General features: G+C 39.9%; 1 protein-coding gene across 1 annotated transcript; it reads right to left on the bottom strand.

Annotated features, from left to right (window-relative positions):
• Positions 1–6064: 6064 nt before the first annotated feature.
• On the bottom strand, positions 6065–6682 carry LOC142166128 (putative mitochondrial protein AtMg00860). Its single transcript, XM_075224550.1, has one exon. The coding sequence runs from the start codon at positions 6680–6682 to the stop codon at positions 6065–6067; it is 618 nt and encodes a 205-aa protein (XP_075080651.1).
• Positions 6683–26724: the final 20042 nt, after the last annotated feature.

Here is a 26724-nt window from a genome sequence, read left to right as displayed (position 1 = left end):
TTCAGACTCCTCCACAATTTCCTTAGTGTTTATTTATTGACTATTGACAAGAAGGACATTCTTGTGTAGCGGATGCAGGCAATGGCGGATCCAGAATTTTCATAAAGGGGTGTCATAATATAAATAATTAGATATATCAAAAAATGAAGGGAAATCAACGTATAGTAAATATACATAAAATAAAATAAAAATATCTAGCAAAATAGTGTAATTTTCCGGCAAAGGGGTGTCGCTTGACACCTCTTGCTTCAATGTGGCTCCGCCACTGGATGCAAGATTCAAGAAAAGGACGTATAATCAAACCTTTCAATGATATTTTTATGACTGTTATAGAAATACAGTGTTACACAAGACATATAATGTGACACAAAATAAAAATTGGTTCCGAGAAAAAATTTGGTTTTCGTCATGATCTAAAATCCGTTAAAGGTCGTGATGGCGTCGAACATCACTATCACGCAAGCCAACACTAAATAATTAATTAAATTCTCATTTTAATATTTTTAAAATCATAAATTTCCTTCAATTTAACTAGTAAAAGATAAACTTTACAGAATAAATAATAACATTTTCCATTTCAATACTGAATATCCCATAATCATCCCAGAACCAGGTGTCACAAGTGCATGAGCATTTACTAGAAAATAAAATAAAATTCAGCAACTGTCCGGAATACAAATTTGGACATGAAAGAAATTGTAAATACTCAAAAGGAGACTATGCTGGCTGCAGGTCGTAATATAGAATGCAGCCCACCTAAGTCCCCATGTCGACCATGCCGTTGTGCCCACTAGGCCACTAGCTTGTACAACAAAATGTACAACAAGTGTAGTATGAGAATGAAAACAATGCGTACCCAGTAAGTATCCAGTCTAATCTCGAAGAAGTAGTGATGAGAGGTCGACTCCGATACTTACTATGGCCAACAATAATATACCGATAATATGATTAATCGCGGATTTTATAAGACGACTGTAAACTCAATAACATGAAGCAGGTAAACAATTCTTTTGTTAATAGGAGATTTCCAAATTTATTTTCATCTTTTAACAATTTGTATCTCCGTCCAATGAGGTCACATCAATTATGAATAATTCTAAAACAATCAATTAAGTCATGCGCAAATCATGCCGAGATCGTATGGTTCAATCCAACATAATATTTAAATTGTGCACTACCGAGGGTCGAACGGCACGGACCATAGATGCATCTATTTGATTTGCTAAGGCATTCGGCTTGTTCCACAAAAGGAAAACATAATCAAACAGTCAATCAAGAATTCATCAAGGAGCAATTATCAGAGGAAATGGAAATCCTCTTTTAACGGTCAAGAAAATGAAGTTTAACCTTGATAGTAGCCTATATTATGCGATGTAGATGCTATTTATGCTCTAAATTAACCATACTTTATTGATGTTTTAAGTGTTAAATGATAACAAAATGCTCTAATTGAGGTTTTTATGCTCTGCAGGTGCTACTCCGAGTTAGAGAAGGATATAGAATATTTTGGGGTCAAATATGTAGATACAAGACCAATCGAGAAAAGCCCAGATGAAAACGAGCACGAAAAGGCGAAGAAAACCGGGCAACAGTCCACCGCGATCGCGACCGCGAACGTGGTAGGGCCGCAGTTGGAAGAAGGTGAAAGAAAGCGAAAAACAGAAAGTCTAAGATGACCGCGGTTGGCCCACGACCGCGGTCGACCTGGAGAAGGCCAAGAAAGTTTAAGGCTAAAGTGTAAAGCATGGAAAACTTATCCTAACCCTATATAAACTCAACAAACTAGCCCAAGTGAAGGTTAAGCTTGTTTCTAGATTCAATTGGAGGCAAGAACAAGTGTGACAAGATCAAGACACCATTAGAGTTTTTCATTCTTCTACGTGTTATCATTATTTTGTGAATTATGAATGATTTTATGGTTTTATCTTGTTTTATCATGAGTAGCTAAACATTTAATCTAGGATTGATGGAACCAATTGTTGGATGAAAACTTGATTAGGATTTGATATAATTAAGCCGTTTCTTATTCTATAATTGTTCAACTATGTGTTTTCCTGTGATTAATTTAAAGGGCCCTTGATTAATCGTGTCTAGTTACCTTATGTTACTTGAGAAAGAACACTAGGTTAGATTGTTGTTGAACAACACCACTTTCGTGTAACTTAAGAAATTAATTACTTGAATTTAATAGCGGGGTTAGAGATAATCAAGCTTTGATAGGATAATTCTGAGTTGCATAAATTGTCAACTAGAGCAGTTCGAGAGAATGCTTCTAGTAAATTATCATAATTGATCGAGAGATAATTGCGGTAACCCAGAACTCATATTCTTATAGAGTATTACGACGAGATTATTGCGAACGTATCAGGAATTAATCCGACAATTGGGGAAATCAATAACCCTAGACCATTTTACCTTTGAATTCAACTCTATTCTTGATTATTGCTAGTTTTATTATTGTTTCTCATTAGTTAACTCAATTCTACTCATTATCTATTAAAAATCTTGCATCCGGGGATTGTTTGGGCTATTCATTAGCAGTGGTAAAAGTTGTAGTAAATAGGTTAGTTCTCTGTGGGATTCGACTCTGGACTGAACCTGATTATATATTTGCAGTGACCTCTTAGTCCTTTTTATAAGGCGTAGTTAGGCATGATCAAATTTTGGCGCCGTTACCGGGGAACTAACGGTGTTATTTATTGCAACTTTGAAGAATTGCTAGGATCATTAGTTTAGATCAATTTTCTGTGGTGTTAAAAATATTTCCATTGAATTTCTCACGGTTGAACTCTTCTGTAACTCAGGTGCATGCCTAGAAGCTTTTCGAGAACTGGTGAACTCTTTGAAGGACTCTCAGATCCCGAGAAGGCATTTCGGACATTGAACCGGGCTAACAGGAAGAGTAAACAAAACGAACAAATTTAAATTGAAATGGGTGATGTAAACAACGTCAACGGGAACAACAGGAATGTTCAAGATGACCCAAACGTCAGAGTGGTAGCACCTCTTATGGCAGAAGCTTCTCTTTATGATTGGGCGCAACCAACTGCTGATAACTTGGCCACAACAATTGCAGTTCCTCCCATATAAGCGGAGACATTTCAGATTACAACAACATATTGCACCTGTTGTATAATAAAGGGTTGTTCTCTGGGTCATACATCGAAGACCCACAACAACATCTGAAGAACTTCTTATCAATATGTGTCACTCAGAGACAACCGAATGTGACTCCCGAGGTAATCAAATTATTATTGTTCCCATTACTAGGGAGGCTCAAACTTGGCTGAATTCGCTCCCTATAAACTCAATTGCTACTTGGGAGGAATTGGTCAAGCAGTTCTTAAACAAGTTGTATCAACCCAACAAAACTGCGAGGCAGAATGATGAGATATTGCAATTCAAGCAGAAACCAACTGAGACTTTGCAAGAGACCTAGGAGAGGTTTAAGGGCATGTTGGTAAAGTTCCCTCACCATGGCATTCCGGATCAGATGCTGGGATAGAGATTCTATATGGGTTTGGCTGACAGTCTGAATGCCAATGTAGATGCTTCTGCCGGGGGTGCATTCTTGAGCAAAACTTTCACAGAGTGCAAGATTCTTCTTAACAAGATGTCTCAAAATTCAGGCTGGATGACGAGAGACACAACACTCACTTCAAATAGTGCATTATGTTGCTCTTGACCTAAACAATACACATGCAGAAAATATAGCCATTCTTATGACCTAGATGAGCTTGCTAACAAAGAAAATAGATGAGATGGGTACGAAACAGGTGCACATTGTGTATACCAAAAATGGAGGCTTGTGCACTCCTTGCATTAACCAGCCATATGTGTGCTCCTGGAGTGGAAAGAATGACAACCAAAGATTCTAACATTACAGCTACTGAGAATAGAAAAAGGAATTGTAAAAAATTGAATAAGAAGGAAAAATGAAATAAGCTTTGTCATTTCTCTGATAGTTACACTAACGAGGCAAGGATAAATACTATGATAGCTACAGTTGTGACTAAATTCCCATCCAATGAGAAACCAACAGCTATTGTACCACCCCCTAACTACACTAAAATAAAGGACAAACACGTGTCACCTCCAGGCTATGACCTTACTTAAAGATTCTATTACAAATACTAAACTTAAAGGACTTAAAAGCAATTACACAACTTTCCTTAAATGAAAATTCCACCACATAGTCATCATTCTTGATTATCCCTCTCTTTGAATGACTTGGATGACCTCGTTACGCAACATCCCATTCCCCTTCGAGAACCTTGATACTCAAGGTTGAAATCCAAGGAATTGGGAAACAAGAAAGGTGTAATCCTCCCATGTTGCATCTTCTGGAGCCAAATTAGCCCATTGCACTAAAACTTGGGTTACAACACGATTTCCTTTCTTGAACATTCTCCAATCTAAGATAGCCACTGGTTCTACAATAATCTAGCCTTCAGGAGTGCTAAAAAGAGGTTCTTTAGCAGAAATTTCCTTCGTACCCAACTTCTTCTTCAGTTGCGACACATGAAACGTCGGGTGAATACGCGATTCAGCTGGCAATTGGAGCTTGTAGGCCACTGGGATGATCTTTTTAATTACTGGGTAGGGACCAAAATACTTGGAGGTCAACTTCAGATTCTTCCTCAAAGTTACTGAAGTTTAACGATATGGCTGCACCTTGATAAATACTGACTTCCCCACTTCAAAAGTCCGTTTGCTTCTCTTGCTATCCGCATACTGTTTTATTCGAGTCTGAGCATTGACTAAGTTGTCCTTCAATTGTCTGTTTACCACCTACTTTCTTTCAGCAATTGATCCACAGATTCAACCTTGGATTGTGTAATCAGTTCGAAGCTGGGCAATGGTGGATCATACCCGTAAAGAGCCTTAAAAGGGGTCATATTGATGGCTGTATGAAAATTGGTATTATACCTAAACTCAGCCAGTGCTAATCATTTTCCCCATTCCCCTGATCTTTGCCTAGTTATACATCTAAGATAAGACTCTAGATACCGATTCAATCTTTCCGTTTGTCCGTCTGTTTGGGGATGGTAGGTCGATCTTAATTTCAACTAGACTTGCATGTTCTTAAAAAGTTCTTGCCAAAACAAACTGAAAAAAATTGGATCTCGATCAAAGACAATTGAACAAGGAGCCCCATGTAGTTTAAAAACCTGATCAAGGAATATCTGGGAAATTTGGACAGCAGTGTAATGATGACTTAATGCAATAAAGTGAGCGTATTTGGTAAACCTGTCAACTACCACCAAGATGACCTCTTTTCCTTGTGATTTGAGTAATTCTTCTATGAAATCCGTGGAAATATGCTCCCAAGCTTTTTCGGGAATTGGTAATGGTTGTAGTAACCCAGGATAAGCCATGCTTTCATCTTTATTTCTTTGGCAAATTTTACATTCTTGTACGAAAGATGTTACATCCTTGATCTTCCTTGGCCAATAGAATAGAGCTTTAAGCCTTTGGTATGTTGCATGAATCCCCGAATGTCCATCCAAGTAGAATAATGCATATCCTGGATTAGTTTTAGCCTAAGGCCCAACTGATTTCCAATCCACAATTTCCCTTGAAACCTTAGCAAACCAGATTACAATGATACATTAGTCACTGCTTCTGAGTCAATACTCAATTGTGGGATTATGTTTTGGGCTTCTTTATCCCCTGTATAGCTGTTTATTACCTCTTGCACCTATTTGGGTTGGATCACAGTGAGACCCAAACATGAAACTTCTTTTTCTTGATTAACTCTTGAAATTTCCTCTTCCCTTCGAGACAATGCATCAGCTACAATGTTCTCTTTTCCCCGCCGATAACGTATTTCATAACTGAGGTTCATCAGTTTTGTTACTCCTTTATGTTGTAAATAGGTGGTGATACGTTGATCTCTGAGGAATTTAAGACTAAAGTGGTCTGTTCGAATGATGAAGTGATTGGTTAGAGGTAATGCCTCCATTTTTCAACAGCCAGTAGAAGGGCAATCAATTCCTTCTCATAGGTGGATAACCCAAAATGCTTTTGACTTAAAGCTTGACTCATATATGCAATGGGACTGTTATTTTTGGGAAAGCATAGCCCCAACTCCCCACCCACTAGCATCGACTTCAACCACAAAGGGTAACTTGAAATCTGGTAAGGCCAAGACAGGTGCTCGACTCATGGTTTCTTTCAGAGCATCAAAGACTATTGTTGCTTCTATACTCCATATAAAACCTCCCTTTTTGAGTAATGATGTTAAGGGCTTACAAATAATTGCATAGCTTTGGATAAATCGACGGTAATATCCAGTAAGCCCAAGGAATCCACGCAGACTCTTAATAGAACTTGGCTTGGGCCAATTTACCATGGCCTCAACTTTATCCCTATTAGTGCTTACCCCATCACCGATGATCACATGGCCCAAGTACTCCACTTGTTCTTGAGCAAAGCTACATTTAGAACGCTTGGCATATAACCGATGCTCAGTCAGTAATTTGAAAACCAATTTCAAATGCTCTAAGTGTTCCAATAATGAAGCACTATAAACCAATATATCATAAAAAACTAATACAAACTTCCTTAAATGGGGGCCAAAAATCTGATGCATTAGGGCTTGAAATGTTGTCGGAGCATTTGTTAATCCGAACGGCATCACCGTAAATTCCCACAATCCATGTTGAGTTTTGAAAGCCATTTTATGTTCATGGCTGTCACACCTCCTTTTTCCGCACCCGATGGGGCGCAAGGGGAGTTTTTTCCAATTAAAGGACAATCGAAACGGGATTCATTTATTTATTTCAGAGTCGCCACTTGGGAGATTTAGGGTGTCCCAAGTCACCAATTTTAATCCCGAATCGAGGAAAATAATGACTCTATATTATAGTCTGCGTACCAGAAATCCGGATAAGGAATTCTGTTAACCCGGGAGAAGGTGTTAGGCATTCCCGAGTTCCGTGGTTCTAGCACGGTCGCTCAACTGTTATATTCGGCTTGATTATCTGATTTTATACAAGTGTGAACTTATGTGCAAAATTTAACTTTTAACCGCTTTTATCATTTATTTTAAGGAATGTGAACATCGCTTAAAACATGTCTTTGGACTGCGTCACATGAAATGCACCCGCAATCCGGAACATATTTTATTTGACGTTTTGGGATTTGGATTTGGGTCGCATGAAATGCACACCCCAAGTTTTAAGAGAGTAAATTATTAAACACGCGCCTAAAGCAACTAACGCATTGTTATTTTGGGAAAGGCCATAAAATTTGCTAAACGGCATGTCCCGGATTCTAAGTATTTTTAATATATATACATTTAGAGGGCCCCGCAGCTTCTACATTTTTTGTGTGTCGAGGCTCGTCTCGTTTATTATTAAAAAGGAATTACAACGTCATGGAAATGCATCTCGGGCCACGCCATAATCAATATACCCGTGATTAGAGACACATTTCGATTCCGTTGAGATTTAGATTTGGGCCACATAAATATGCACCCGAGTTTAGGAAAATTAAATTATTAAAAAGCGCGCCTAAAGCAACTAGCGCATTATTATTTTGGGTATGGCCGTGAAATTTGCTAAAACGGCCCGTCCCGGAATCTAAGTATTTAATATATACATTTAGAGGGCCCCGCAGCTTGTATTTTTTTTATTTTTGGTGAGGCTCGTCTCATTTTTATTTATTTATTTGTTTTTCTTTTTTTTAGAAACAGGACAAGACTAAAATAACTACGTTTTTAGCTACTTCGCGAGATCATGGGTTATAAATTGAACTCATTTGATGAAGCGAGTATTTTTCTGCGGAATTAAAATTGCTACTAAAATTTTAACATTACTACCACATGTATCAACGATTATTAAGATAAACTAAAATAATTAACACCTTTCAGAATGTGTACGAACGCCTATTGTGACAAATATCAATAATCTAAACATGAAGAAACAAAATACTGAACAAACACTTGAAGTAACGAAACAAAGGAAAAGACATTCACGGCCACATTTCAATACCATACGAATTTAAACAGGAAATAGCAGTTCACAAACATCATAGGTATATGTCTCGCGTGCATACTATCCGCATGAACTAGGACTGTATTTCAACGAACACATATACATATTACTAACATTAGATATGAAGGACACGGACAGAGATGACCTACTTGATATTATCGTCCGATGCGTTGGACCTGCGACGAAACTTCGGACAACGACCTCGACGTACCGGACTTCGACGAACCAAAGACGACCTCAACGACCTTAACCCGGACAGAACTTCTGGGCCACTTTTTCGAATGTTTTCGGTTAAGTTTCAGCTGGCGTGTGCGTGTGTTTTTTTTTTTTGGTCAGTCGTGGCAAGAAGGGAGGGGTCGTTTGGGCAGTGACGACGGACTGTTTGGCGGAGCTGGAGCTAAGGCGTGGCTGGAAGGGGGTTGCGACTGGTTTCCGTGAGGGGGCTGTTTAGGCAGTGGTTGACGGGGAGGGCTCCTAAGTTTTTTGCTAGGGTTTTGTGGTGAGGAAGAAGGCGATGGGGGGGAGCTGGTAGCGACGTGGAGATGAGACGATAAGGCTGGACGATGCAGACGGTGTAGTAGTACGACTGGTTTTGGAAGAGTGACGACGAGCAATGGCGGGTGCGTGAGGGCTGCCGGTGGTTTTGGACGCGAGGGTTTTGGGGTCTGTTTGGTGCGACAGTGGGGGTGCCGGCGTTAATGGAGGTGGGAGTTTGGTGATGTTGGTGATGGAGTTGTTGAGGGAGCTGGGGAAGGTGACGGGGTGGTCCTTTGGTGGTGGTTTGGGCCGTGGTTGACGATGGCTGTTGGGTTCCGACGTGAGGGAGTGGAGGTTATAGCATCGTGGGTGTTCGTCAAGCTGGTGGAGGAGGGTGGTTTGGGTAGTGTAGATGGCGTGGAGGTTGGGGTCCCTGGTTTTTTCATGGAGCAGTAGGGTTTTTCATTGCTTCTCCTTTCAAAGAGAAAGAAGATGATGCACAGTAACCCCTTTTCAAAAAAATTCCAAAGTCCCCTTGTCAAATCTGTTTGTCCGTGTTTTGTAATGTTTTGCCAAGAAAAATGAGCCCCACGCGTGGTGGGGTTCAAGGTTTATGTCCCCCACGCGTGGTGGTGTTCCCCATGTGTCCTGGACACGGTTTATTATGGGTTATGTGCGAAATTAGGCCTAAAACCGGGTAGTTTGAACCCGAATATTATTCTTTTGCCCGGACCCGAGAAATAGGAACACGTTGCTTAACTAGTCCTATGAAATCAAAATAACTACCAAAAATAAGACTAGTATTTAAACAAAACTATATCTTTTTAAAAAAAAAATATTTTTCAAGATTTAAAATAGCTACAAAATATTAATAACTATTTTTTTGTAATTTTCGTTTTTAATAAAGACAAAAATATGAAGTAATATATATTTTTTGTATTTTTCAAAATTATAATGACTGCAAACATTAATAGAACTATATATTTTGTAATTTTCGATTTTATATAAAGTACCAAAATAAAGTACAATTTTTGTATTTTTCCCACGTTTATGAGAAATGCATAAACTAAAATTTATATATGTATTTTTTGTGATTTTTTCTTTTTGCAACGAAATAAAGTAAAAATAGTTAAAATGGCTATATTAGACCCAATTTCACATATTCACGCTAAAAATGTGAAAATTCTCGGGGAGGGTCAAAAATCACGTGCTTACAGCTGCCCTCTTTGACTGGAAACACGAAGAGTTTTCCGACAAAGAACGACTAGACGTGTTTTTGACCCGACCATTACTTGGACGGACTACACTTAAGGAAAGGGAGGGAATGTGACCGAGCCCTGGTATCTGAGCTGCCTACATATCCTTGGTTTTACAGGAATCAGGCCACGTGTAGTTCGGATATGAGAGAGATGGTAGAGGGTACCGAGGTGGAGAGCCGATCGAGGTGCCGTTCCGTTGAGGTTCCGGTCTGCGGTCCTGTCATTACAACAAAAATGAAAACTGAAAAAGACTAACTAAGCCTATCAGCTACTAGTTACAAGGATTCCTATCTCTTAAGTCTTCTGAAACTTGGTCTTGAGTCTTGAATGGTGCTTCATACAGACTTTGGATTTGAACCTTGATACTTGCTAGTTGTAGGCGCTAGTTCTTGAGCAGATCACATTTGTTCTCCACATCTGTGCTTCAGATTCATTCATTTTTTCTTTTTCTTTTTTTTTTCTTTTTGTTGTGTCCAGCTTTTGTCGACCATCTCAGATGTTGACTCGCATTCTTGGGGCGAGATTCTTGTTGCTTCCCTCTTGGATTGAGTGTTGGGGATTTTTGTTGTGGCTTTCTGTCTTCCAATGGGTTACGGCTTGACTTTGAACGATGTCCCGCTGTTCTACAGGTGGACCCCTAACTTCTTCAATCTTTGACATACAACAACCTCCGCTCTACAGTCAGTCTCCTGACAAACAAAACATCAACACAAATGAAATTTCCTAACCCAGTTTGCACTAGGAAGGTTTGTGAGTCGTTAGCAAAATCGTAGCCCACTGATACTACTGATGCAGTACTGAGAGTGAACTAAACACTAGACTAGGATGTATTCCCTTGTTATACAGGTGGGCGCCTAACTTCAACACTTGAAATGAAAAAGACTAAAATGTATTCCTCTCGTTATACAGGTGGGCGCCTGGTTTTAGGAAAATGACTCCTTTTTTTCAAACGTTTTTTTTTTTTTTTCTTTTCCCCTTTTTTTTTTGGTATCTTAGGAGAAAGATTCATCAGACTAAGATTTTGATCCTAGGAGAAGGTTCATCAGACTAGGTTTTTCTTTTTGGTATCTTAGGAGAAAGATTCATCAGACTAAGATTTTGATCCTAGGAGAAGGTTCGTCAGACTAGGTCTCTATCTTAGGAGAAAAATTCGTCAGACTAAGATTTGGATCCTAGGAGAAGGTTCATCAGACTAGGTCTTTTCTTTTTGGTATCTTAGGAGAAAGATTCATCAGACTAAGATTTTGATCCTAGGAGAAGGTTCGTCAGACTAGGTCTCTATCTTAGGAGAAAAATTCGTCAGACTAAGATTTTGATCCTAGGAGAAGGTTCATCAGACTAGGTCTTTTCTTTTTGGTATCTTAGGAGAAAGATTCATCATACTAAGATTTTGATCCTAGGAGAAGGTTCGTCAGACTAGGTCTCTATCTTAGGAGAAAAATTCGTCAGACTAAGATTTTGATCCTAGGAGAAGGTTCATCAGACTAGGTCTCTATCTTAGGAGAAAAATTCGTCAGACTAAGATTTGGATCCTAGGAGAAGGTTCATCAGACTAGGTCTTTTCTTTTTGGTATCTTAGGAGAAAGATTCATCAGACTAAGATTTTGATCCTAGGAGAAGGTTCGTCAGACTAGGTCTCTATCTTAGGAGAAAAATTCGTCAGACTAAGATTTTGATCCTAGGAGAAGGTTCATCAGACTAGGTCATTTTTTTTTAAAACAACTTAGGAGGAAATGCATCTCCTATGGGTAAAACTTAACTTTGAGGAAGTGCATCTCCTGTGGGTACAATAAACTTAGGAAGTGCGTCTCCCATGGGTACAATAAACTTAGGAAGTGCGTCTCCTATTGGGGATAACTATTTTTAGGAAGTGCATCTCCTACTGGGTGAAACTATTCTTAGGAAGTGCGTCTCCTATTGGTGACGCTGAACTTAGGAAGTGCGTCTCCTATTGGTGAAGCTGAACTTAGGAAGTGCGTCTCTTACTGGTAAAACTTATCTTAGGAAGTGCGTATCCTATTGGCAAAACTTATCTTAGGAAGGAAATGTATGCCTCTGTTATCTGGGCGGGCTCCCAATTTCAACACCTAAAAGTAAAAAGACTAAATGTATGCCTCTGTTATTATGGGCGGGCTCCCAACTTCAAAACTTGAAAAAAAACTGAAACCAACATATCCTATTTGAGGGCGGATGAACCCAACATATCCTATTTGAGGGCGGATGAACCCGACATATCCTATTTGAGGGCGGATGAACCCATTTGAGGGCGGATGAACCCGACATATCCTATTTGAGGGCGGATGAACCCGACATATCCTATTTGAGGGCGGATGAACCCGACATATCCTATTTGAGGGCGGATGAACCCGACGTATCCTATTTGAGGGCGGATGACCCGACATATCCTATTAGAGGGCGGATGAACCCGACATATCCTATTTGAGGGCGGATGAACCCAACATATCCTATTTGAGGGCGGATGAACCCAACATATCCTATTTGAGGGCGAATGAACCCGACATATCCTATTTGAGGGCGGATGAACCCGACATATCCTTAAGACTTGAAAATGTCTTATCTGGAAAACTTGGTGGGGATTATTTACTTACCTGTTGGGGGGGGGGTAAAATGTTATCAGCTGGGGGTACCTGACTTCCAGAAAATTTTCTAAATGGAAGGAAAATTTTCTGCCCCAGTTTGATAATATCCCTTGTGGCATGCAGTTCTGGCATCAATGCCATTTCCGTTACCTGCGTCAAATCAAACAAAATTTTGTTAGTTTAAAACGCGGTGGTTGGTTGTGATACTCCTACTAGGATGGCTTTCCCCTTCTCCTTCCTTTCTCTGTGCTCCACAACTTGTTGGGGATGATATTGTGTGCTGGGGATAATCCCTTCCTGCTGGGGATATCCCTCTTCTTTTGTGGCATAGCTCGGAAACTGGCATTTTCCCGACCTTTTAGTCTAGTATGGATTTCGACAAATCATGCACACTGCTTTCCTTGCTTTGTTCATGGGCCTTGGCCTTGAGGTTTATAACTTTTGGTAAAGGCAATGGTATCCCTCTTGACACTTGTCAATCTTTTTGTCAACTCCCTTTTGGGGATATCTTTTGACACTGGCCTCGCGCTTGTTCCTTGACGACTATACCATTTGGATGCACTAGTCAGATCTCATCTGGCATAATTGGAAAGCTGATGGCATATTTTGAAGTCAATTCACACTTGTTCTGACCAGACAGACTCTATTGGGGATTTTTCTATGAAAGGAAAAAGATAAAAAGGAACAGAATAAAAAGACCAAGGGAAATACTCTTTAACAAAAGAAACTATAAATAAAACCTATCAAATGCAGATACCGACTCTAATGGCCATGACATGCGCATGTGGCCTATCCTTTACCGTCAATCATCTTTCAAGATCTTCAATTGGCGATTCCCCATCGGATTCTTAATCTTATTCGACTTGTAGTGCCCGAAGGGTTTTCACTATCAAGTCTCTCTCATTTTTGTTCTTCTCTCAGCTTTCATCGCCTTATGGTGCCTGTGAAGGTTTTTACCGATAAGACTATCTCATTTGTATCAACTTCCAGCTTGGGGATTTGGAGTGCTGCCGGTATGACTCTTTCTGTTGGAGATTAGAGTCCTTTCTGCTGTGGAACAGAGTGTTATGTTCGCTGGTAAGACTCTTCATTTGTCTGACTTGGCATCTTTTTAAGACTGATCAGAAGGTCTTTCTTTGGACCGTAATGTGGGTTTTGGGTAGGCTAGAAAGAAAGGGTATAAAAGGCTCAAAAATACATTAATTCTGGGTTATTAGTTACAACCTTCGAAATTAGATTTATTTACAACAAACGCAACCTTTGCCCCAGTTTCTTGCTTGGGGATATTTTAATTGATTTTTTTTTTCATATTTCAAAACTATGACCGAGCCGTGAAGCGCCTACGTATCCTCTTAGAGGAATCAGGTCAAACGTAGTTCCCAATTCCTCTTTTTTCTTGTGACTTTCTTTTCACTCATTCTTATCTTTGTTTTCTTTTTCTTTTGCCTTTTTCTTTTCTCATTTCTCCTTTCTTTTGTCGTTTTTTTTTTCTTTTATTCTTCTTTTCCGTTTTGTTGTTTTCTTTTCTTTATTTTCTCTTACCTGCCATGCTTGCGTATTCTAATCGCTGCTACTAATTCCGAACGAGGGGTATGAAAGAAAATAAATAAGGCTCAAAAGGGGTAACGAAGGATAAAGTGTTTGGGTAGCAGAACAAAATGCCTTCGTCATTCCAGTCTTCAAAACATGCCAAGTGCAGACAACACAATTTAAACTTGTAGTCTCTTCTGATGGTGCTGGACTTGACAATTATGTTAAACGTTTTATTTTTCCTTTGTCATTTCTAAAGCACCGTCGGGCGACACTCTCATTATCATGACCGACCCTCATGCCAATTTGGCGAATCTTGCTTTGAACAGTTTCCTTTGTGCTTAACTTGCCCCAGTTCCACATGACTCGGGCTCTGAATAATCTCAAACCGTTCTTATTTCCTTTAAATGGTCTGATCACCTTTTCGGGGTTTTATGATTAACTTTAAATGCTAGGCCCAAACTGTGCACGCATGTCATGTCACTAGAATCGGCGTTGAATAAAAATGATAAAATGACTAAACAGAAAGATGACTGGGAATAATCCAAGACTGAATTTTTTGCATTGGACTGAACAAATGGTTTCAAAAACAAAGCAAACTGGAATAAAATCCTAAACAACTTGGACAAAACTTAAACAAACCGCTATGACAAAACGGAAAGATAAGCGGAAAGATATTGACACAAAACAAATCCGAATTACAATCCTAATAATCCGAACAACGGAAATGACAACAAAATAGACCATCAAAGATCCTCTCCGGTTGACCCAAAATGGAGTGTCTTCCAACTGCAAAGCATGACATTTTAGCCATTGAGCTCTATATCAACATTGCCAAGACCATCCCCAACTTCAGTATTATCAACATCAATCAACAAGTTCTCAAGATGATTCGCCTGCTCCCTGTCACTGTCGTCGATCACAATTGCCCCTTCCTGAATCATTCTTTCGATTTCCTTTTTCAAAGAACGACAGTATTCAATGTTATGTCCTTGGACATTAGAGTGGTACATGCATCGTTCAGCAGGATTGAACCCTTTTGTATATGGATCTGGAGTATAGCCAAGGAGTGGCTCAATCAGTTCTGAAAGCTTTAGCTTTTCAAACAAACTTGTGTAGGACTCCCCAATTGGCGTGAAATTGTTTCCTTGCCTTTGTTTTCCCCCATGCCCCTGTTTTCTAGGGTCGTTGGGTGCTTGGAAACGATGTGAAGGCAAGAATGCATTACGTGGTGTTGGCTCTCGCCAGCGGGGGTGACCTGATGGTTGACCCTGCGACCGGACCTTGTTTGGAGGATAATATTGAGGCGGATTATATGGAGCTCGGGGGCAGGCTTGGGCATGATAGGCTGAAAAGAGTGGCTCTGATGGTGGGTAGTAGGGTTGTGGAAGGTTGTATGGAGTGCGTGGATAATTTGGATGACTGGGTTTGGGCTGGTAGTGAGATGAAGGACCTCTGAATTTGGACCTAGTACCTGCTTCGACTGATGCGACCTCGCGCGCACCTCCCGTGCCGCTCTGAATAGCCTGGGTCGTTGCCTTGAGCGCTGAGTAATTTAGGATCTTGTTAGACCTTAGGCCCTCCTCTATCATGACCCCTATCTTTACCACTTCATTGAAGGATTTCCCAACCGTTGTCACCAAGTGACCAAAGTAGGTTGGATCCAATGTTTGCAAGAAGTAGTCCACCATTTCTCCCTCTCTCATGGGAGGATCAACTCTGGCCGCTTGCTCTCTCCAGCGGAACCCAAACTCACGAAAACTTTCCCCAGGCTTCTTTCCAGTCCTCAGCAATGTGAGACGGTCAGGGACTATCTCGAGATTGTATTGAAAATGACCTGCGAAAGCCTGCGCCAGATCATCCCAAGTATACCATCTGCTGGAATCCTGCCTGGTATACCATTCTAGTGCCGATCCACTCAGACTTTGGCCGAAATAAGCTATCAGCAACTCATCTTTGCCACCTGCCCCTCTCATTCTGCTACAGAATCCCCGCAAATGCGCCATGGGATCACCGTGCCCTTCATATAAATCAAATTTAGGCATCTTGAACCCGGCCGGGAGTTGGACGTCCGAGAAAGGGCATAGATCCTTGTAGGCCACACTGACCTGGTTGCCCAAACCGTGCAGGCTCCTGAAGGACTGCTCCAGGCTTTTGAACTTTCTCAACACCTCATCCTGTTCAGGGGCTTTAACCGGTTTTTCGATCTCTGTCGGTACCTCCAAGTGTGGATTGTAAGCATGTGGTTCGGGGGCATGGAATGCAGGCTCAGGGGGATAGTATTGCGTATCGTGAGCCTGAAACAATAGCTCACTGGTCGTTCTGTACAAGGGGGCTGATGTGGGTCCCACAAAAGTGGGAATATCGGGTGTGGGGAGAGGTTGATGGGGTGGTGGAGCCTGGGAATCATGAGGGCTTCTTTCTTGATGGTAACGGGGATTTGGGAGGCTTGTTGAAGGGCCGGAGTGAGGGTATTCCGGCATGTGCCCCAATGGCTCAGGGCTCTTTTGTGCTTTGGCTAGAGCTAGCTGCATTGCATTCATATCTAGTCCCATCCTTTCTATCTTTCCCATCGCTTCCTTTAACAACTGGCTCATCGGCCTTTCTTCCTCGGTACTATTCTCTGAAGTAGTCACGTTTGCTGTTATCGGTCCTTTGGATCTAGTTTGGTAAGGGTGTGTTGCCAGAATTCTTTAACAACTAACTGTTTGAGATTCGGAAAACAACAAACTTGTTAGCGTTTAGAGTGTAACAGATTTGATAACAACACATTGAGGATGCAATGCCCCTAGGCAGTTAACAGTTTCTAACATGCTTTGCTTCAAACAACATGCGTCATCCCGGCTTGCTTATTTGCCCCTTTGAAGTACTTTGGGAACCCCTGTATTTTATTCTATTCGTATTTTCTTTTTCTTTATTACTGGCAGTCGAATCTTATGGAGATTGCCTACGTATCATGACCCCGCATGAATCAGACCTTGCGTAGTTCGGACCAATAAAAGATAAACAATAATGAACATTTTTTCTTTTCACTTTTCATATTAAAACAAACTGGGTTTCAAAGGTTTAAAGATGACCTACCAACTTAAAAATCAAACAACCCGCCTATTTTAATCAAAAGGTTTACAAACTTCAAAAACAAATGGCCAACTTCCTTCTTCCATTTGCTAATTTTAACTAAATGGTTGTTTTTGCAAACGTGGCCCTTTCCAACTCTCACATGAATTTTGAGGCCGGGGAGGATTATTTTGACACTTTACAAACTTGTCCATTCTTTTACGAAAATAACCTTTCGACAACTGAAAGATACTCTAAGGCTATTTCGGCAAGAACGGTTTAAGACGCGGCCGAAGTTGACTCGGCTTATTATGACAAAATTCAAACGGTATTCACCTGACCGTTGACTCTTTGTTTTTTTTTCAAATTATGATAAAAACCTTGTATTGCAAACACGGTCTTTCGACATCTCGGGGACGAAGCTTTTTAAGGCTATGTGGGTCAACTGGACCAACAATCCTAATCATGACCCAAAGGTGGTTGTTATGCAAAGTCAGCCTTCCGGCGTCCCTTTCGGGAACATTCGGCTATGTCTTGATAAGACAGCGTCACCCGACTTCTTTATGAAATTTGACATATATATTTTTGCTATATTTTTTTTGTAAAAGGGGAAGTTGGACATCACCCGACTTATTTATGAATAAAAACTTGACATGTTTTTTTTTTGTTTTTCATTATTATTTGTTTTTGGCTTTTTAGCAAAAAGGGGGGTTGGACCCGATGAGGGTTGCCTACGTATCTCACATCCGGTGAGAATCAAACCCGCGTAGTTCGGGCAAAAGAACTACTTTAAAAGAAGAAAGGAAGCATTTTTTTTGATTGATTTTCTTTTTAAAAGAAACACTTCTAAGATATATTTTTTGAATTTTCATTTGCTCTTTTTTTTCTTTATTCTAAAGAAGAAGAAGAAAATATTTTTCGGAATTTTGCTTTTAATAAAAGAAATGCTTCTCAAAATGTTTTTTTTTTGAATTTTGAATCTTCTTTTCAATTTTGAAAAAAGAATCAAAATATTTTCGGATTTGTTTTTTTTTTTATATTATATTATTTTTTGAAAACAATTAGAAAGACTTCCTAAAGAAGCCAGTAATGGAGAAAATATTTTTGGATTATTTTAATTAAATAACACATATTTTAAAAACAAGACTTTTTTTTCGTTTTTATGGCAAGACAAACTATTTTCTTTTCTATTAATGTTTTTTTTTAAAAAGAAAAAAGAAAAAAATAAGACAAAACAATGATTATTTTTTCTACTTTTCCTTTGCTTTAATAAAACAAACTAATAAGACATATATATTTTTTTATTTTATATCCTCAAAATTTCGGCAGAGTTTCGACACTACTTGGACATTTATTTTTTTTCTAACAATAAGTAGTTATATTTCTACACTGTTATTTTCTCCTCTTTTCCACTATTTTCTAATTTGTGGATGATGATGAAAACATACACAATCTTTTCTTCGAATTTTCAATGTTTTTTTATTTTTTTTATTTTTTATATATATACATATATATTTTATTTTTTATATTCTTTATGTTTTCAAAAATGTGGCATGGGGGACATAGGGAATTTCAAGACTTCTTGGATTCCGCAAATGTTCCCTATGTACTTTTCCCAAAATGAAGCGTGGGGGACATAGAGAATTCCAAGACTTCTTGGATTCCAAAAATGTTCCCTAGGTGCTTTTCCCAAAAATGAAGCGTGAGGGACATAGGGAATTCCAAGGCTCCTTGGATTCCACAAATGTTCCCCATGCTTTGATTAAAATAACACCATGCTGGAAATTACCAAATGACTCATTCTCCCTTGACTAAATACAACATGTAGCACATAGGATGCCAAAAGCTGGTCTATTATTTTCAGGTTGCTTGTCCTAGACGGACCCAACCCCTGTGCTGAGTCCCCTAAGTCAAATGCACATGATGCAAATAAACGTTCTTACTAGGGATCCGGCATGTGGCTTTGTTATACTAGGTTTAGACCTGGGTGTTTGTTCTAGACCTGGCTTACCCGAGCAGACAGCTCGAGCCGAAGGGGGGCAGCGTACCGGGAATACAGAAGCTTCACCGGCTTAGCAACTTGTCCAACCTCGTTCTAAATTGGGATTTGACACTATACAGAAAAGAAGTCGTACGAAGTACACCCTTCTTCATGATTTAGAAGACTCAGAAAGGATATGGGTTTCGGCACAGTTTATATACAGTTCAAATAAAATCAAAGCGGTAAAAGTAGCATTTAACACATTAGGCTCAAACATGTAAAAATCAGATAATAGATAAAGCCAAATAATAACAATTATTTTAAGCTCGAATTCTTAACCCTGAACCAGTGGTTCTGGGTCTAATCCCCAGCAGAGTCGCCAGAGCTGTCACACCTCCTTTTTCCGCACCCGATGGGGCGCAAGGGGAGTTTTTTCCAATTAAAGGACAATCGAAACGGGATTCATTTATTTATTTCAGAGTCGCCACTTGGGAGATTTAGGGTGTCCCAAGTCACCAATTTTAATCCCGAATCGAGGAAAATAATGACTCTATATTATAGTCTGCGTACCAGAAATCCGGATAAGGAATTCTGTTAACCCGGGAGAAGGTGTTAGGCATTCCCGAGTTCCGTGGTTCTAGCACGGTCGCTCAACTATTATATTCGGCTTGATTATCTGATTTTATACAAGTGTGAACTTATGTGCAAAATTTAACTTTTAACCCCTTTTATCATTTATTTTAAGGAATGTGAACATCGCTTAAAACATGTCTTTGGACTGCGTCACATGAAATGCACCCGCAATCCGGAACATATTTTATTTGACGTTTTGGGATTTGGATTTGGGTCGCATGAAATGCACACCCCAAGTTTTAAGAGAGTAAATTATTAAACACGCGCCTAAAGCAACTAACGCATTGTTATTTTGGGAAAGGCCGTAAAATTTGCTAAACGGCATGTCCCGGATTCTAAGTATTTTTAATATATATACATTTAGAGGGCCCCGCAGCTTCTACATTTTTTGTTTGTCGAGCTCGTCTCGTTTATTATTAAAAAGGAATTACAACGTCATGGAAATGCATCTCGGGCCACGCCATAATCAATATACCCGTGATTAGAGACACATTTCGATTCCGTTGAGATTTAGATTTGGGCCACATAAATGTGCACCCGAGTTTAGGAAAATTAAATTATTAAAAAGCGCGCCTAAAGCAACTAGCGCATTATTATTTTGGGTATGGCCGTGAAATTTTCTAAAACGGCCCGTCCCGGAATCTAAGTATTTAATATATACATTTAGAGGGCCCCGCAGCTTGTATTTTTTTTATTTTTGGTGAGGCTCGTCTCATTTTTATTTATTTATTTGTTTTTCTTTTTTTTAGAAACAGGACAAGACTAAAATAACTACGTTTTTAGCTACTTCGCGAGATCATGGGTTATAAATTGAACTCATTTGATGAAGCGAGTATTTTTCTGCGGAATTAAAATTGCTACTAAAATTTTAACATTACTACCACATGTATCAACGATTATTAAGATAAACTAAAATAATTAACACCTTTCAGAATGTGTACGAACGCCTATTGTGACAAATATCAATAATCTAAACATGAAGAAACAAAATACTGAACAAACACTTGAAGTAACGAAACAAAGGAAAAGACATTCACGGCCACATTTCAATACCATACGAATTTAAACAGGAAATAGCACTTTTTCGAATGTTTTCGGTTAAGTTTCAGCTGGCGTGTGTGTGTGTGTTTTTTTTTTTTGGTCAGTCGTGGCAAGGAGGGAGGGGTCGTTTGGGCAGTGACGACGGACTGTTTGGCGGAGCTGGAGCTAAGGCGTGGCTGGAAGGGGGTTGCGACTGGTTTCCGTGAGGGGGCTGTTTAGGCAGTGGTTGACGGGGAGGGCTCCTAAGTTTTTTGCTAGGGTTTTGTGGTGAGGAAGAAGGCGATGGGGGGGAGCTGGTAGCGACGTGGAGATGAGACGATAAGGCTGGACGATGCAGACGGTGTAGTAGTACGACTGGTTTTGGAAGAGTGACGACGAGCAATGGCGGGTGCGTGGGGGCTGCCGGTGGTTTTGGACGCGAGGGTTTTGGGGTCTGTTTGGTGCGACAGTGGGGGTGCCGGCGTTAATGGAGGTGGGCGTTTGGTGTTGTTGGTGATGGAGTTGTTGAGGGAGCTGGGGGAAGGTGACGGGGTGGTCCTTTGGTGGTGGTTTGGGCCGTGGTTGACGATGGCTGCTGGGTTCCGACGTGAGGAAGTGGAGGTTATGGCGTCGTGGGTGTTCGTCAAGCTGGTGGAGGAGGGTGGTTTGGGTAGTGTAGATGGCGTGGAGGTTGGGGTCCCTGGTTTTTTCATGGAGCAGTAGGGTTTTTCATTGCTTCTCCTTTCAAAGAGAAAGAAGATGATGCACAGTAACCCCATTTCAAAAAAATTCCAAAGTCCCCTTGTCAAATCTGTTTGTCCGTGTTTTGTAATGTTTGCCAAGAAAAATGAGCCCCACGCGTGGTGGGGTTCAAGGTTTATGTCCCCCACGCGTGGTGGGGTTCCCCATGTGTCCTGGACACAGTTTATTATGGGTTAGGTCCGAAATTAGGCCTAAAACCGGGTAGTTTGAACCCGAATATTATTCTTTTGCCCGGACCCGAGAAATAGGAACACGTTGCTTAACTAGTCCTATGTAAGCAAAATAACTACAAAAAATAAGACTAGTATTTAAACAAAACTATATCTTTTTTTAAATATTTTTCAAGATTTAAAATAGCTACAAAATATTAATAAAACTATTTTTTTTGTAATTTTCGTTTTTAATAAAGACAAAAATATGAAGTAATATATATTTTTTGTATTTTTCAAAATTATAATGACTGCAAACATTAATAGAACTATATATTTTGTAATTTTCGATTTTATATAAAGTACCAAAATAAAGTACAATTTTTGTATTTTTCCCACGTTTATGAGAAATGCATAAACTAAAATTTATATATGTATTTTTTGTGATTTTTTCTTTTTGCAACGAAATAAAGTAAAAATAGTTAAAATGGCTATATTAGACCCAATTTCACATATTCACGCTAAAAATGTGAAAATTCTCGGGGAGGGTCAAAAATCACGTGCTTACAATGGCCTGCCTTCATTCGGATTTGATGGTATCCAGATCTTAAATCGAATTTCGAAAAATAATGAGCACCATGGAGTTCATCTAGTAGATCTTCCACTACCGGAATCAGATATTTATTCTTTATGGTAATGTCATTAAGATTCCGGTAATCAACACATAACCACCATGTCGAATCCTTTTTCTTGACAAGGATGACTGGTGAAGCAAAAGGAGATGTACTGGTGGTTACTGTCTTAGCATCTCTTGAATAATTCTTTCGATGACATCTTTTTTGCTCGTGACAGTACCTATAGGGTCATTGATTGACTGGTGCTACTCCTGGAACCAATTCAATAGCATGATCGCAAGACTTAGCTTGGAGTAAGGTGGTGGGTTTATCAAACACTTTAGCAAATGCACCTAAAAACATTTCCACCACAGCTGGTACTATTTGTCTGTTGCACTCGATTGATTCCATTCGAAATATTTGTGCCACCCAATTGCAACCACATCTATTCAATAACCCATAAATCCTTTTAGAATCCACTTGGGCCATTGAATGCGAATCAGGAAATCCCACCAGTGTCACCATCTTACTTCCTTTGAAGAAGGATACACTATGTGGTCTAGTGTTTATAACCCTAGGAGCTACCCAAGTCTATCCAATCGATTCCTAAGACTATATCACACCCTCCAACCTTCATTAATCTCAAGTCAAATTGGAACACTTCACCATGCATTTGCCAAAGCACATTAGGACAAAAAATACTACTCCATATTATCCCTCCATTAGCTACTCGAACTTTCATGGGCCGAATCATTTATTGCATGTTCAATCGCAATTTTTCAGCCAATTGAGGGTCTAAGAAGCTATGAGTTGCCCCTGAGTCAATCAAAATTATCAGTGGTTCATTATTTAAGATTCCTGGAATTTTAATTGTCTTGGGACCTCTTCCTGGGCCATCCAGAATATTGACGAAGGTTTCCTCCACTTCCAAACCCACCATCATATTAACTGTAGCATCTTCCACATTTTCCTCCACTTCTTGTTCCTCTGTTACTCCAGAGCCTTCACCTGCTTCAAAATGGTTTCCCCTTCACTTCCTTCAATTGAGTTAAAGGCTTTGTGCTTACATTGATGCCCTGGAAAGTACTTATTATGGCATTTGTAACACAACTTATCTTCCCTTAACATTTCCATGGTTGGATTGTTCGGTAAGACCACTGAATTTCTGGTCACAATAGGCGGCAAACTCTTGATGTTTTGAGCCGAAGTTGTTTTTGGACTGGGAGGAAAGGTGATTCTCGGTTGTGTAGAGGACATTTTCGGAGGCTAAATATTTTTATGAATGGAGACTAATGTTTTTTCATGGAGTTTAGCTATTTCCAGTGCATCAATAATTGTTTGAGGATTGAATGCCCTCACCATGGACTGTAAATCTACCTTTAATCCTCCAACAAAGCAATACACAAAGTAAGCTTCATTAAATGTTGGATTAATGAGCAACAAGTAGAAACGCAAGTCCTCAAACTTGTTAAAATAGCTATCCACATCCGTCCGTTGTTGAAGTCTATTAAAATCAATAACAACATCCATGGGTCTGATGTTTCCATATCTACAAAACATATCCAAGAAAAAGGTCTCCCATGTGACAGTACCACCATGTTCCATCATATAAACATCGAACCAAGTATCCATTTTCTCATTAATGTGCATAGGCACATAGTTCATCTTGTCACTTGAAGGCACTTGGTATAATTCAAAGTATTTCTCACGACGTAATATACATCCTCTAGGGTTATTACAATCAAACTCTGGAAATATTAATTTGGCTTTTGGGCCTCTAAATGAGCCCAAAGTATTGATTGGTGTCAGAAAGTTTGATTGGATGTTGGGTTGCATAATGGGCTGAATACTGGGCTGTGTAAAAGAGCTGTTCATAATGGCTTGGTAAGAAAGAGGAGGTAAAACTGTGTGGCTCACTGGTATCTGTGTAGTGGTCGGGTTACTCTACACGACATAAGTGGGTAAGCTTATGCTGGAAACAGAGTGTGGCAAAGCAATAAGTATAGATGGAAAATTGGTTGTCATTGTGGGATAGGTAAGTGATAAAGGAGCCATTGGATATAGAGATGGACCAGTGTTATAAGGTAATGAAGCAAGATGCGAAGAAATGGATAAGGTAGTTGTATTACTGCTAGGATTGAAGGGAGCTGCAGAAAGAGACATACCCCTACTTGTTTGTGGAAAAATTGGTGTCACCGGAGAACTAATGGATCTGCTCATAACACCCACTGAAGAATCACCCCTTTCTAATGAAGAACCTCCAATAACCAATGCAGCCACCGATCTCCCCGAAGCTGCCAAATCAATCCTTCATTCTGACTCAAAATGGCTCAGCAACATATCAAGCCCACGATTGCTTTCTTCCTGCCTTTGCATGGCCTCAGTATTCAAACGAGCTTGACTTTTTTCAAACATTTCCATTCTTTTCTCGACTCGCCAATATATGTTTGAGGTTGTTCATCAATTCTGCGCCAACCATCATTGGGAGCTTTTTCTTTTTGTGATTCGACCATTGTTACCATAGTTTGCCGGAAAAGCCTGGCTCTACATACCACTTGTAACGTTACAACTACTGAGAATAGAAAAAGGAATTGTAAAAAATTGAACAAGAAGGAAAAATTAAATAAGCTTTGTCATTTTTCTAATAGTTACACAGACGAGGCAAGGATAAATACTATGATAGCTACAGCTGTGACTAAATTCCCTTCCAATGAGAAACCAACAGCTATTGTACCACCCCCTAACTACACTAAAATAAAGGACAAACACATGTCACCTCCAGGCTATGACCTTACTTAAAGATTCTATTACAAATACTAAACTTAAAGGACTTAAAAGCAATTATAGAACGTTTCTTAAATGACAATTCCACCACACAGTCATCAGTCTTGATTATCCCTCTCTTTGAATGACTTGGATGACCTCGTTACACAACAGAGATTCATAGAAGATATGAATTATGTCAATAATTTTGGAGGTCGGAGGCAAGGTGGACAGCAATAGGGACCAATAGCAAACCAGCAGTACAGACCAAACCAACAATAGCACAATCCCAATCCAGGAGGAGCACGACCACAAGGCCAAATCATACCTTATCAAGGCAACATGGCTATAATCAGCAACACCATCAACAGTTGACCTACCAACCACCTTGGCAGCAGGATAGTAACATGATCAAAATCAGGGGTATGTTTCGACAACTCATTGGGACAAATGGAAAGATGCAAGAGAAGTTAGTTGCACATGACTCGGCAATCAAAGGCATTGAAACTCAATTGGGACAACTATCTATGTCCTTAAACAATCGTCCATAAGGAACATTGCCTACAGATACAAACGTTAATCCAAAGGAGAAGAACCTGAATCAGCTCATGGCAGTGTGTCTCAAAAATGAGAGAGATTTAGATAGGGAGCAAGAAGTTGCTCAATCCAAGAGAGAGACAATGCCAACTACTCAAGCTGCCCCAGTTACATTAGAGACTGATGAGTCGGCAGATCTCACCGAGATTGCAATCGAGCAAGTACAGGTTGACAAGGGTAAGGAGAAGGAAGGTGAACAACTCCCAGAACAGGTAGTAGAAAAAGCTCCCAGCAAAGAAAAGGCGCAAAGCAGTGGGCAGAGGTTGATTCCTGCACCATTCCCTCAGAGGTTGGCAAAGCAAAAGAAAGATGATAAATACAGGAAATTCATGGAAATGCTCAGTCAAATTCAATTGAATATTCCACTGATGGATGCTTTGAGGGAAATGCCAGGGTTTGCAAAAATGATGAAGGACCTGATGTCGAGAAAATTTGACTTCCAGAACCTATCCACTGTAACTCTGATGCAGACCTACAACGCGGTTGTGACAAGACCTATGGCTCAAAAGGTGTCTAATCCATGTAGTTTCACTATCCCATGCACTATTGGGAGCCAGTATAAACTTAATGCCCTTGGATATCTATATAAAATTGGGCATTGGTAGAGCTAGACCGACCTCAATGTTGTTGCAGCCGGCTGATCACACAATAAAGAGACCGATCGGAATTCTTGATGATGTGCTTGTTCAAGTGGGGAAATTTGTATTCGTTGTAGACTTCATCATTCTTGACTGTCAAGTGGATGAAGAGATACCAATCATTTTGGGCAGGCCGTTTTTAGCCACTAGGAGAGCATTGATTAATTGTGAGACTGGGGAATTGAAAATGTGGTTGAACAATGAAGAAATCATATTCAATGTTTAACAATCTATGAGGAGAACCAGCGAACTTGCAAATTGCTCACTAATGGAGGCCGTAGATGTGATATTACAAGAGGAGGATGAGACTATTAATGATAGGGATCCGTTAGAAGGTTGCTTGATAAATCTGGAACATGTGGATGGTGAGGAGTTGGCAGAGTGGGTCATGGCTCTCGAAGGTCAAGGGTTCTGGACAAGGGAACCCCAGTTCAAGCCCTTACACTTAGATGAAAGAACAACACCACCTGCGAAACCATCAATAGAGGAGCCGCCACAGTTGGACCTGAAACCGCTTCCAGCTCACCTCAGGTATGCTTTCTTAGGGCCTAATTCTTCTTTACTATTATTATATCATCTGGTTTGCTAGCTGTGCAGGTAAAGAAACTCCTACAGGTGTTACAGGAATGTCAAACTGCCATTGG

Source organism: Nicotiana tabacum, chromosome 11, assembly GCF_000715075.1.
Source record: "Nicotiana tabacum cultivar K326 chromosome 11, ASM71507v2, whole genome shotgun sequence".
Lineage (NCBI taxonomy): Eukaryota > Viridiplantae > Streptophyta > Magnoliopsida > Solanales > Solanaceae > Nicotiana > Nicotiana tabacum.
This window is presented reverse-complemented; position numbering and strand designations above follow the sequence as displayed.

Bases quoted from the DNA above. Each gene is read 5' to 3' on its own strand.
- LOC142166128 (XM_075224550.1), bottom strand. From the start codon at position 6,682: ATGGCTTTCAAAACTCAACATGGATTGTGGGAATTTACGGTGATGCCG.